Source organism: Anomaloglossus baeobatrachus, chromosome 5 (assembly GCF_048569485.1).
Source record: "Anomaloglossus baeobatrachus isolate aAnoBae1 chromosome 5, aAnoBae1.hap1, whole genome shotgun sequence".
NCBI lineage: Eukaryota > Metazoa > Chordata > Amphibia > Anura > Aromobatidae > Anomaloglossus > Anomaloglossus baeobatrachus.
The window spans coordinates 423,917,909-423,930,617 of record NC_134357.1 but is presented as its reverse complement, the minus strand read 5'-3'; the positions used below and the strand labels follow the sequence as shown (position 1 = coordinate 423,930,617).

At 52.8% G+C, this 12,709-nt stretch overlaps 1 protein-coding gene across 3 annotated transcripts in view; it reads right to left on the bottom strand.

Annotated features, from left to right (window-relative positions):
- The window catches only part of CDC27 (cell division cycle 27), a 155,995-nt gene that overhangs the window by 15,139 nt on the left and 128,147 nt on the right, over positions 1-12,709 (bottom strand). Inside the window, exons 16-18 of one of the 3 annotated variants that reach the window (XM_075350303.1) lie at positions 12,574-12,702; positions 10,738-10,812; positions 9,098-9,278 (exon numbers count right to left, since the gene is read on the bottom strand). In XM_075350303.1, the coding sequence (XP_075206418.1) occupies positions 9,098-9,278; positions 10,738-10,812; positions 12,574-12,702 (385 nt within the window). The remainder of the gene's footprint in view (positions 1-9,097; positions 9,279-10,737; positions 10,813-12,573; positions 12,703-12,709) is intronic. The other 2 variants (XM_075350304.1, XM_075350305.1) reach the window with 2 other exon arrangements.

Here is a 12,709-nt window from a genome sequence, read left to right as displayed (position 1 = left end):
TTTTATCATGAAAGTAGGGCATTGAAGTAGAAGCATGCAATGGGGATTTCCTCAGCTCAACAAATTAATTGAAAACAGAGTTATGAGGTTCTAAACGGCAACTCTGCTGAACTAAATAGTTTTTTGTTTTATTTTTTTACAGGATTCAGGTATGGAGAAAGTGCAGGCCCCTCCATTTCAGGTACCCCAGCCTCTAGCAGCTGTTCCCTAATAATGTGATGTCGATGAGCTGGAGCATTGTCGTCTATGAAAATTAAATTAGACGTATGTTGTTCATGCAAAGGCACAATGACTGGATTCATGATGTTATTCAAGTAGTAGGGGCTTGTAGTAGGACAGTTCTGTACTGACAACATACACCTGCCCACACTACCACCACCACCAAAGCTCATCAGGTGACAATAGTGACTGATGCATAGCGCACTCCTTGACATCTCCAACATCGTTGGTGGCCATCATTTCTGCTCAGTGTGAATTGACTTTCATCAGTGAACAGCACTGAGGCCCACTGGTCACTTGTCCAGAGTAGATGTTCCCTGGCTCATGCAAGACAATGACGCCTGTGCCTCATGGTGTGGTTAGGTAGACTTGCTGGTCGTCAAGCACACAGACCACGCTGATGGAAACCGCTTCAAATGGTCTGACATGACAATCAGGTACCTCTCACCTCCCTTAAATGTGCCTGGAATTGTGTGGCATTCATCATCTGGTTATGAAGAGCATTGATCACAATGAAGCAGTCATCGGTGTGGGATGTGGCTAAAGAATGTCCACTTCTATGCCTTTCTGTGACTCTTCCAGTCTCCCTGTTGCAACCTGCTGATGACACTGACACTGCTCAGTGCTTCCTCTGAGAACATCCTGCTTAAAGCCTCGCAATGGCGTGGTACTGTTGATCAATTGTTAGGTGTCTTCTTGTTCTTATGATGTCAAAAGGAGAACAGCATGATGAGGTCGACTGTTTAAATACCAATTCTCATTGATCCATGATTCACCCAGTACATTTCAGATTTCAAAACACCGGCTGTGAATTTTGCCATTAAGCTCCTTTTTAGAGAACAGCAAGTTGGCAAAAAGTACTGAAACACTGAACAGTTGGACATGTGCATCCAAAAGTTTAGAGAAGGTCACATTAAGGCCACCTCAAAAGGTTAGCATGCATTTCAGAATCTTCCTGAATTTTTACCCAAAAGCCAAGTATTCCCGTATATTATACATACCGTATTTTTTCGAATTATAACACGCACTTTTTCCTTCCAAAAATTCGGAAGGCAATTGAGGGGTGCATCTTATAATCTGAATCAGGGCTGTATTTTGCCTTCGTGCTGCCCTAGGCACTTTAAGTGGTCACGCCCCTTAGTGACAACGTAAAACTGAGTTTTCGCACACGACATCTGTTTAAGGCAGATCTACTCTGTAAAACACTTGAAAAAGTATCAATGAGAAACGAAGGGCACTAACCCCCCCCCCCCCAATGGGGATCACCACAGGCACATCAAAACATAGCATGAGTATAAAATATTCCCACCACACCATCCCCACTTATATACTGTGACTGTCACACTGCCCCTAATAAACTACACACTGCCCTCCCTTATAAATTATACCCACCACACCTTCCTCAGTTATGAAATATGATCTGCACATTGTCCTCACATCATGCTGCCCCCTCCTCACAATGTCCCATGCATGCTGCCCCCTCCTCACAATGTCCCATGCATGCTGCCCCCTCCTCACAATGTCCCATGCATGCTTCCCCCTCCTCAGTGTCCCATGCATGCTGCCCCCTCCTCACAATGTCCCATGCATGCTGCCCCCTCCTCAGTGTCCCATGCATGCTGCCCCCTCCTCACAGTGTCCCATGCATGCTGCCCCCTCCTCACAATGTCTCATGCTTGCTGCCCCCTCCTCACAGTGTCCCATGCATGCTGCCCCCTCCTCACAATGTCTCATGCATGCTGCCCCCTCCTCACAATGTCTCATGCATGCTGCCCCCTCCTCACAATGTCCCATGCATGCTGCCCCCTCCTCACAGTGTCCCATGCATGCTGCCCCCTCCTCACAGTGTCCCATGCATGCTGCCCCCTCCTCACAATGTCCCATGCATGCTGCCCCCTCCTCACAATGTCCCATGCATGCTGCCCCCTCCTCACAATGTCCCATGCATGCTGCCCCCTCCTCACAATGTCTCATGCATGCTGCCCCCTCCTCACAATGTCCCATGCATGCTGCCCCCTCCTCACAATGTCCCATGCATGCTGCCCCCTCCTCACAATGTCCCATGCATGCTGCCCCCTCCTCACAATGTCCCATGCATGCTGCCCCCTCCTGACAGTGTCCCATGCATGCTGCCCCCTCCTGACAGTGTCCCATGCATGCTGCCCCCTCCTGACAGTGTCCCATGCATGCTGCCCCCTCCTGACAGTGTCCCATGCATGCTGCCCCCTCCTGACAGTGTCCCATGCATGCTGCCCCCTCCTGACAGTGTCTCATGCATGCTGCCCCCTCCTCACAGTGTCCCATGCATGCTGCCCCCTCCTCACAGTGTCCCATGCATGCTGCCCCCTCCTCACAGTGTCCCATGCATGCTGCCCCCTCCTCACAGTGTCCCATGCATGCTGCCCCCTCCTCACAGTGTCCCATGCATGCTGCCCCCTCCTCACAGTGTCCCATGCATGCTGCCCGCTCCTCACAGTGTCCCATGCATGCTGCCCCCTCCTCACAGTGTCCCATGCATGCTGCCCCCTCCTGACAGTGTCCCATGCATGCTGCCCCCTCCTGACAGTGTCCCATGCATGCTGCCCCCTCCTGACAGTGTCCCATGCACGCTGCCCCCTCCTGACAGTGTCCCACGCATGCTGCCCCCTCCTGACAGTGTCCCATGCATGCTGCCCCCTCCTGACAGTGTCCCATGCATGCTGCCCCCTCCTGACAGTGTCCCATGCATGCTGCCCCCTCCTGACAGTGTCCCATGCATGCTACCCCCTCCTGACAGTGTCCCATGCATGCTGCCCCCTCCTGACAGTGTCCCATGCATGCTGCCCCCTCCTCACAGTGTCCCATGCATGCTGCCCCCTCCTCACAATGTCCCATGCATGCTGCCCCCTCCTCACAGTGTCCCATGCATGCTGCCCCCTCCTCACAGTGTCCCATGCATGCTGCCCCCTCCTCACAGTGTCCCATGCATGCTGCCCCCTCCTCACAGTGTCCCATGCATGCTGCCCCCTCCTCAGTGTCCCGTGCATGCTGCCCACTCCTCACAATGTCCCATGCATGCTGCCCCCTCCTCACAGTGTCCCATGCATGCTGCCCCCTCCTCACAGTGTCCCATGCATGCTGCCCCTCTCCATGAGCTCCTAATGCTGCCTTCCGCTTTTCCATAATGACATCTCCATGCTGCCCCACTCATCATACTAAGACCACCACACTAGAGCTTATGCTGAGACCCACACACACACACACACACACACAACCCCACTCTTGATATTGACTCCCCTACATTGCTCCACTCCATACTGAGCCCACACATGCTGCCCCTTCTCCATGATGAGCTCCCAATGCTGCCCCCCTCTTATTCTGAGTCCTTACACTGCCCCCCATCGATATTGTCATTGCTCTATCCCTCAACCCTTGTCCTCTGTCTCTAGCATTGGCCCCTCTCTTCCATTCCCCCAGCAGCAGCCTCTCTCCCCCGCCTCCAGCATCAGCCTCCCCCAGCATCAGCCTCCCTCCTCCTAGCCTCCCCCAGCATCAGCCTCCCTCCTCCCAGCATCAGCCTCCCTCCTCCAAGTCTCCCTCAGCATCAGCTTCCCTCAGCATCAGCCTCTCTCCTCCCAGCCTCTCACTCTCTCCCCAGCCTCCCCCCCAGCCTCTCTCTCTCCCCAGCCTCCCCCCAGCCTCTCTCTCTCTCCCCAGCCTCCCCCCCAGCCTCTCTCTCTCTCTCCCCAGCCTCCCCCCCAGCCTCTCTCTCTCTCTCTCCCCAGCCTCCCCCCCAGCCTCTCTCTCTCTCTCTCTCCCCAGCCTCCCTCTCTCTCTCCCCAGCCTCCCCCCCAGCCTCTCTCTCTCTCTCTCCCCAGCCTCCCCCCCAGCCTCTCTCTCTCTCCCCAGCCTCCCCCCCAGCCTCTCTCTCTCCCCAGCCTCCCCCCCAGCCTCTCTCTCCCCAGCCTCCCCCCCAGCCTCTCTCTCCCCAGCCTCCCCCCCAGCCTCTCTCTCTCTCCCCAGCCTCCCCCCCAGCCTCTCTCTCTCTCCCCAGCCTCCCCCCCAGCCTCTCTCTCTCTCCCCAGCCTCCCCCCCAGCCTCTCTCTCTCTCCCCAGCCTCCCCCCCAGCCTCTCTCTCTCTCCCCAGCCTCCCCCCCAGCCTCTCTCTCCCCAGCCTCCCCCCCAGCCTCTCTCTCCCCAGCCTCCCCCCCAGCGCCTCTCTCTCTCCCCAGCCTCCCCCCCAGCGCCTCTCTCTCTCCCCAGCCTCCCCCCCAGCCTCTCTCTCTCTCTCTCCCCAGCCTCCCCCCCAGCCTCTCTCTCTCTCTCTCCCCAGCCTCCCCCCCAGCCTCTCTCTCTCTCTCTCCCCAGCCTCCCCCCCAGCCTCTCTCTCTCTCTCTCCCCAGCCTCCCCCCCAGCCTCTCTCTCTCTCCCCAGCCTCCCCCCCAGCCTCTCTCTCTCTCCCCAGCCTCCCCCCCAGCCTCTCTCTCTCCCCAGCCTCCCCCCCAGCCTCTCTCTCTCTCCCCAGCCTCCCCCCCAGCCTCTCTCTCTCTCCCCAGCCTCTCTCTCTCCCCAGCCTCCCCCCCAGCCTCTCTCTCTCTCCCCAGCCTCCCCCCCAGCCTCTCTCTCTCTCCCCAGCCTCTCTCTCTCCCCAGCCTCCCCCCCAGCCTCTCTCTCTCTCCCCAGCCTCCCCCCCAGCCTCTCTCTCTCTCTCCCCAGCCTCCCCCCCAGCCTCTCTCTCTCTCTCCCCAGCCTCCCCCCCAGCCTCTCAGCCTCTCTCTCTCTCCCCAGCCTCCCCCCCAGCCTCTCAGCCTCTCTCTCTCTCCCCAGCCTCCCCCCCAGCCTCTCAGCCTCTCTCTCTCTCCCCAGCCTCCCCCCCAGCCTCTCAGCCTCTCTCTCTCTCCCCAGCCTCCCCCCCAGCCTCTCTCTCTCTCCCCAGCCTCCCTCCCAGCCTCTCTCTCTCTCCCCAGCCTCCCCCCCAGCCTCTCTCTCTCTCCCCAGCCTCCCCCCCAGCCTCTCTCTCTCTCCCCAGCCTCCCCCCCAGCCTCTCTCTCTCTCTCCCCAGCCTCCCCCCCAGCCTCTCTCTCTCTCCCCAGCCTCCCCCCCAGCCTCTCTCTCTCTCCCCAGCCTCCCCCCCAGCCTCTCTCTCTCCCCAGCCTCTCTCTCTCTCCCCAGCCTCCCCCCCAGCCTCTCTCTCCCCAGCCTCCCCCCCAGCCTCTCTCTCTCCCCAGCCTCCCCCCAGCCTCTCTCTCTCTCCCCAGCCTCCCCCCCAGCCTCTCTCTCTCTCTCCCCAGCCTCCCCCCCAGCCTCTCAGCCTCTCTCTCTCTCCCCAGCCTCCCCCCCAGCCTCTCAGCCTCTCTCTCTCTCTCCCCAGCCTCCCCCCAGTCTCTCTCTCTCTCCCCAGCCTCCCCCCCAGCCTCTCTCTCTCCCCAGCCTCCCCCCCAGCCTCTCTCTCTCTCCCCAGCCTCCCCCCCAGCCTCTCAGCCTCTCTCTCTCTCTCCCCAGCCTCCCCCCCAGCCTCTCAGCCTCTCTCTCTCTCTCCCCAGCCTCCCCCCCAGCCTCTCACTCTCCCCAGCCTCCCCCCCAGCATCTCAGCCTCTCTTTCTCTCCCCAGCCTCCCCCCCAGCCTCAGCCTCTCTTTCTCTCCCCAGCCTCCCCCCCAGCCTCAGCCTCTCTCCCCAGCCTCCCCCCCAGCCTCTCAGCCTCTCTCTCCCCAGCCTCCCCCCCAGCCTCAGCCTCTCTCTCCCCAGCCTCCCCCCCCAGCCTCAGCCTCTCTCTCCCCAGCCTCCCCCCCCAGCCTCAGCCTCTCTCTCTCTCCCCAGCCTCCCCCCCAGCCTCAGCCTCTCTCTCTCTCCCCAGCCTCCCCCCCAGCCTCAGCCTCTCTCTCTCCCCAGCCTCCCCCCAGCCTCAGCCTCTCTCTCCCCAGCCTCCCCCCTAGCCTCAGCCTCTCTCTCTCCCCAGCCTCAGCCTCTCTCCCCAGCCTCAGCCTCTCTCCCCCCAACCTCCCCTTGCATGATTATAGTGGACAAAAAGAGGCATCGCAACGATCATCAACTAACCTGTAAGGAGCCCATACATTCTAGGCTCTGCCTCTGCCTTACCTGCTCCGGTGCCCGCCTCTCTGCTCTGGCTGGCTCCGCTTCTGGCTGGCTCCAGGTTCAGACGCGTCCTCCTCCGCGGCGTGTGTCGTCTGCAGCATTGGACGCTGCAGCACGGGGCAGTCAGCTGATTGCGGGGCGCGCCTCTGACCCGGAAGTGCAGTCGATGGAACTTCCGGGGTTAATCACTATGCCTATGTAAATAGACCGAAGTGCGCCTCTCCTCCCTCTCAACCCCCCCCCCCCCCCCCCCGAACACAGCCGAGTGTAACGGAGGGAGGGACGGATGGCGGGGATGTAAAAAAAAAAAAAAAAAAAAAAAAATTTTTATATAATTTTTTTTTTTTTTTTTTGCTGCCAGAAAGTGCCGCCCCCCGCAACGTGCCGCCCTAGGCACGGGACCACGGGTGCCTAGTGGCAAATACGGCCCTGATCTGAATGTAGCTTACCGGGGGTGGAGGAGAGGGGTCGCAGGAGGCCGGGAGAATGTTGCGGCAGCTGTGCATGGGCTGGGCTGGTGCTGCGGCTAGTGTGGGGCAAGCTGTGAGGACTTCAAATAATGGCGCCCTGAGTCAGTGCATGCGTAGATTAAGCTCTCGGCTCAAGATCTCATCTGCGCACGCACCGCCTCCGGTCCACTGTTCTCCCAGCAGTAGACTTAAGAAAAATGGCACCTAGAGGTGGCGCTAATGTAGAACCCCTAAGGTATCAGGTGCCACAAAATGTAATCTGTGGAAACCCATACCCCAGAATATTCGTGCCAGTTAACACACCAGCACCCTCAGGCCACATACATAACCCCAATTCCAGACTGTGAGACAGCCAATAAGTGCCCATCCCTTTTACCTATTGATAGGCAAATTGCCACCCAATCTGTAGGGAGAGACCCAGCAAGGGGAGGGGCCAGTGGTCAGTTGGGAAGTTGGCGCTAGGAAGTGAAGAGGAGAGTTAGAAGTGAAGGAGTGAGCAGAGTGTTGGAAGTGAAGGAGTGGGGAGTTAGGAGTGAAGTAGAGAAGGAAAGGTGTAAAGACCTAAAGTAAGAACGGGACGCTGTAAAGGAGACAAGGACTGGAGTAAGGAACCAGGTCTCCAGGAACCGTGCGTTACCTGTGGAAGTATAATACTCCAGGGACTGCGGGGCGCCTGTGGAAGTCCGGAACCAAGGCTCACAGAACTCAGCACAAGGCGAGGTGCAGACCATAGGACAGCAGGACACTTTATGGTCAACCGTTAAATCTGCCAGCTGAGGGGATCTCCAGGGTCCCTCACCAACCAAAGACTCTGAAGCATCAGCAGCAAAGAGGGGACCTGGGACAAGGGACAGAAGTCCACCCATTAAAATAGTCCAGGTTTCCTGCAATAGGACCAAGACTGAAACGGAGTGGCTCCCCCAGAAGCTCTAAGCCACGGGAGCCCAATACAAACCAGTGTGCATGGAGGACAGCTACCCCAGGTCACAGCTGGCACTGAGAACAAGGGGAGCGGGAACACTTGAAACAGGCACCAGCGGGTCCAGGTACCAAGCCACAAGTAAAAAAAGGCAAGTTGAAACTGCAATACTGGTGTGGACTGTTTCCTTCTCGCCGCCATACACATACATTGGCTGTCCCCCACTATTGCCCCCCTCATCATCCACTGCTGGGGCCTAACCCTGCTTGCAGAGGGCCCAAAACACCTAAGCTGCACTACTCCACCAGCAGGACCCTGCAGCGGCGGCTTCAATAACCTGGCCGCACACCGCAAGTGGTGTAGTCGAAAACTCTTATATTTTTCTTCCATTTTTCACTTCATTTTTTTTTTTTTTTTTTTTTTAAAAAAAAAAAAAAAAAAAAAAAAAAAAAAAAAAAAAAAAAATCGGACAGACCCTTAGGGTCATGGAACCAAGCATTGGCAGCGACCACACGCCTGAGACAGAGTACCCTACAGCCCTGGGGCATCACACTTGCGCAGATGAGATCTCTGCTTACCATTAAGCCGAGAGCTCAATATATGAACGCGCTGACTCCAGGCACCATTTCTTTGAAGCCTGCAGCCGCCGCCCCAGCACAAGCCCCAGCACAGCTGCCCCAGGAAAAGCTGACAGTTTCTGGGACACCCACAGCCCTTGCCTCCGGTGACACTGCTCCACCACCACTGCCACCCCATGCAGTAAGACACCACTGGATAAGATGGACCCCCCTTTTTTGCTCTCAATTTGGGGTGCAACTTATAATTTGATGTGTCTTATAAACCGAAAAAAATACAGTATACATCTATAAGTATATACTGCATCGCTACATCCACAGAAGCACCTTCATTTTCTAAAAATTGAAAAAAGAAAAAAAAAAAAGGTTTGGTCACTTTTTTTAAAATAAATATAATCACATCCTCTAACAAATAGAAACAATAGAACAATTCAATTTTTTCCCTTATTTCATCCCAAACTACAACTCCTCCTGCAGCAAAAAAAGATCCATATGGCAATACGGAAGCAATGATGAGAAGTTACAAAGTAAAAAAAAAAAAAAAAATAAAAAAAAATCATGACTCTTGCAAGCAGTGGTGGCAAAAATAAAAAAAAAGTGCAAACTAAAATTGGCCGTGACCTGAAGTGGATAACTGAAAATCTACAACAATTCTGCTGGCCATTTCACATATAAAGTTGTATGATGTGGATTTGAAAGACCCCACAAAGCAGATCAATTTCCGTAGCATGTGGATGAGATCTGACAAGATATCTTCCAGTTTACCGGTATGGTATTCCTCCGTGGATTTTCCGCCTGGAGAATCTGGCGCATACCTGCTATGTGTTAACATAGCATTACCTGTTTCATAGGGATAGCACTCACTGATTTGTTCCTCTTGTGTAACAGCCTCTTCATCGTCTGGCAGGTAACGCTTGTCTATGGCCTCTTTGATTTGGTTATTGGCCCCTTTGGGATCCAAGTCCATGGCCCATGAAAAGTTCATGAGGGCTAAGTGTGTCTGACCAAGTTTCTTATACACCTAAAGAGAAGGATAGAAAACAGCAGAAAGTTGCATGAGCACGTAAATAAAAAAAAAAAGGGAAAAACTTGTGTTTTGTGACATAATCTCAATCTCTAGTCAGCACCCGAGTACAATCCTTGAAAATAGCAGAGCTTCCAAAGGAATTGGGACCTCTAGTAGGTGCCTAGAGTTATTAAAGCGGTTATCTTCAAGCCTCCCAATGTGCTGCTGAAGAATGAGTTTAGTCCATGGCATAGCCTGTCACATTGCAAGCAGAGGCAGGGAACTGCTGAAGATCACAAAGGGACTAAAAGGGGGCTTTACACGCTACGACATCGCTAATGCGAAGTCGTTGGGGTCACGGAATTTGTGACGCACATCCGGTCGCATTAGCGATGCCGTTGCGTGTGACACCTATGAGCGATTTTGCATCGTCGCAAAAATGCTCATCGGTGACATGGGGGTCCATTCTCAAATATCGTTACTGCAGCAGTAACGAGGTTGTTCCTCGTTCCTGCGGCAGCACACATCGCTCCGCGTGACACCGCAGGAGCGAGGAACCTCTCCTTACCTGCCTCCCGGCCGCTATGCGGAAGGAAGTGGGCGGGATGTTACATCCCGCTCATCTCCGCCCCACCGCTTCTATTGGGTGGCGGTTCAGTGGCACAGCTGTGACGTCGCTGTGACGCTGAACGAACTGCCCCCTTAGAAAGGAGGCGGTTCACCGGTCACAGCGACGTCGCCGGGCAGGTAAGTACGTGTGACGGGTCTGGGCCATGTTGTGTTCCACGGGCAGCGATTTGCCCGTGTCGCATAACAGATGGGGGAGGGTACCCACGCTAGCGATATCGGTACCAATATCGCAGCGTGTAAAGCGGCCTTAAAAGTGGCGAAACTCTGCAATGCGGCCAACTTCAGGAAACACTTCCAAGCTCTATAAAGGGCTTTCAAGTGTGCGCTGCTTGCTTAGGAAACCATCTTTAATAAACTCCAGAGGTACCCAGCATTTAAATTAAAAATCCCTGTTATTGTAAAAGGAGAATTTCTCTTAATAGAAGGTAAATGCTTGTTTTTACAAGCACTTTGCAATATTACCCACTTAACTAAATGAGGCTAACCCTTTAGGATGATACTCTTATTTCTGCACCCCTATCCAACTCCAGGGCGCTAGGATACGTAAGTGGGGGAAAAGTCTCTAATGAGCTGAGTCATGTCTATATCTTTATTATTAGGCATATGTGGTGTGTGGTCTGTATTTGTTTAGCGGTCTGTGTTTGAGCGTCTGCTAATTAATGGGAGTGCATAGGTATCCATAGATGTGACATCAAATCCCCTCTCGTCTCTCAATGGAAAACCGAGAGGAGCAGAACTAGGCCTTTAAATGCTTCACTCTACCAGATAGCACAGAGACCCTTCAGACAACATCTCATGAAGATGAGCAGGCTAGAAACCTGACTGCTGCAGACTTGACTCTTACCTTTCCTATTAAAAAGTAAACTAAGGATTCCTTGGGGACAATCTGTTTTAACTCCTCCAACTCTTGCAATGCAGACTAATATATATGAAAAAAAATAAAAAAATTAGAAATAAAAACAGGGTAAAAAAAAAATCAAAACAAATAAGAACAATTAAAGAGGTTGTCTACTACTTTTTCATTGACGGCCTATCCTTAGTTTAGGTAATCAATGTCTAATCGGCCGAAGTCCAACACTCGGCACCCCCGCCGATCAGCTGTTCTCGGTGGCGGTAGCCAGAAATATCCAGTTCCGGAGTTACTCCGTCTTCTGGCCGGGTAATCTACATCCGCCTCCTATTGATTTAAATGGGAGGCAGATGTACAGTACTAGGCCGCTATAAGTTGACGGGCAAGCTCCAGAACTGAGCGTTCCGGCCACCTACTGCCATTGCCGATAACAGCTGATTGGCAGGGGTGTCGGGACCCGGCTGATCAGACATCGATGACCCATTTTAACCCCTTAGTGACCGGCCGATTTTGCGCTTTCCTTTTTTTCGCCATTCTTCTTCCGAGAGACGCAACTTTATTTTTCAGTCAGTCAATCTGGTCATGTGAGGGCTCGTTTTTTGCAGTACAAGCTGTACTTTTAAATGAAACCATGAGTTTTACCATATAGTATACTGGAAAACCGGAAAAAAACTCCAAATGTGGAAAAATTGCAGAAAAAAAAAAAAAAGTGAGATTGCACTATTGTTTTTGAGATTTTATTCAGTGTTCACTACATGGCAAAACTGATGTATCACTGTGATGCCTCAGGTCGGTACGAGTTCGTAGACACCAAACAAAAAGGTTTAATTTTATCTAAGGGGTTAAAAAAAACAATCAGAAGTTTGTCCAAAAAAAGTGGCGTAGGTTCTGCGTCATTTTCCGCGACCCGTAGCGTTCTCATTTTTCGGGTTCTGGGGCTCAGTGATGGCTTATGTTTTGCGTCTCGAGCTGAAGTTTTTAATGGTACCATTTTTGCGCAGATGCTACGTTTTGATCGCCTGCTATTGCATTTTGCACAAAATTTGTGGCAACAAAAAATCCCGTAATTTTGGCGTTTGAAATTTTTTTTGCCGCTTAGCTGTTTACCAATCAGATTAAGTGATTTTATATTTTGAGCAGGCATTTAACGCGGCGATACCAAATGTGTGTATGTTTTATTTTTTTAACTTTTTAATTTTCAGTGGAGCAAATCAGGGGTGATTTGAACTTTAAGGTTATTTTTCAAAACCTTTTTTTTTATTTATTTTTATTTTACTAGTCCCCCTAGGGAGCTATAACGATCATCTGTCTGATCGATCATTAATTTCTTTCGATCAGAGCAGCACTGCTCATACCAGGAGAAATGATAGTCTCTTATAACAAGCAGTACTCTGCTGTTGCTTACAGGATCTGAGTCATGTGAGCACAGGAGTCATCACATGACCCTGTGCAACTATGACAACCACTGGATCCACGTGATCACGTCACGTGAATTCCGGTATTGGCCTGTGAGTAACATTATAGCGTGATCGCCATTATAATGGTGCGGTCACATATTGACTGCGCCATTATAAGGGGGTAAAAGGCACGGGTGGAGAGAGATTACACTTGTGCCTAGCAGGCACACATGTCAGCTGTACAAATCAGCTAAGATGTTTGCCGATCTCCCCCGGCTGCCGGCAGCAGCTGGGGGAGATTAACACTATGACCGCTATGACGTAATTTTACTGCCCGTGGTCGTTAAGGGGTTAAGCATAGGTCATCAATGTGAAAGTATTGGACAACCTTTAATTCCTGTAGTTTATAAACAAGATGCTTCTGTAATCATACCTTATATTTCTCATTGGCAAACAAAATGGAGGCTCGGTGGAATTTGCATAGTGGATTTTTGGGATCTATAGAAATCGCTTTGTTTAAAGTATCCAAAGCCTTATCTGATTTTTTGAGTGCATGCTGCACCTATAAT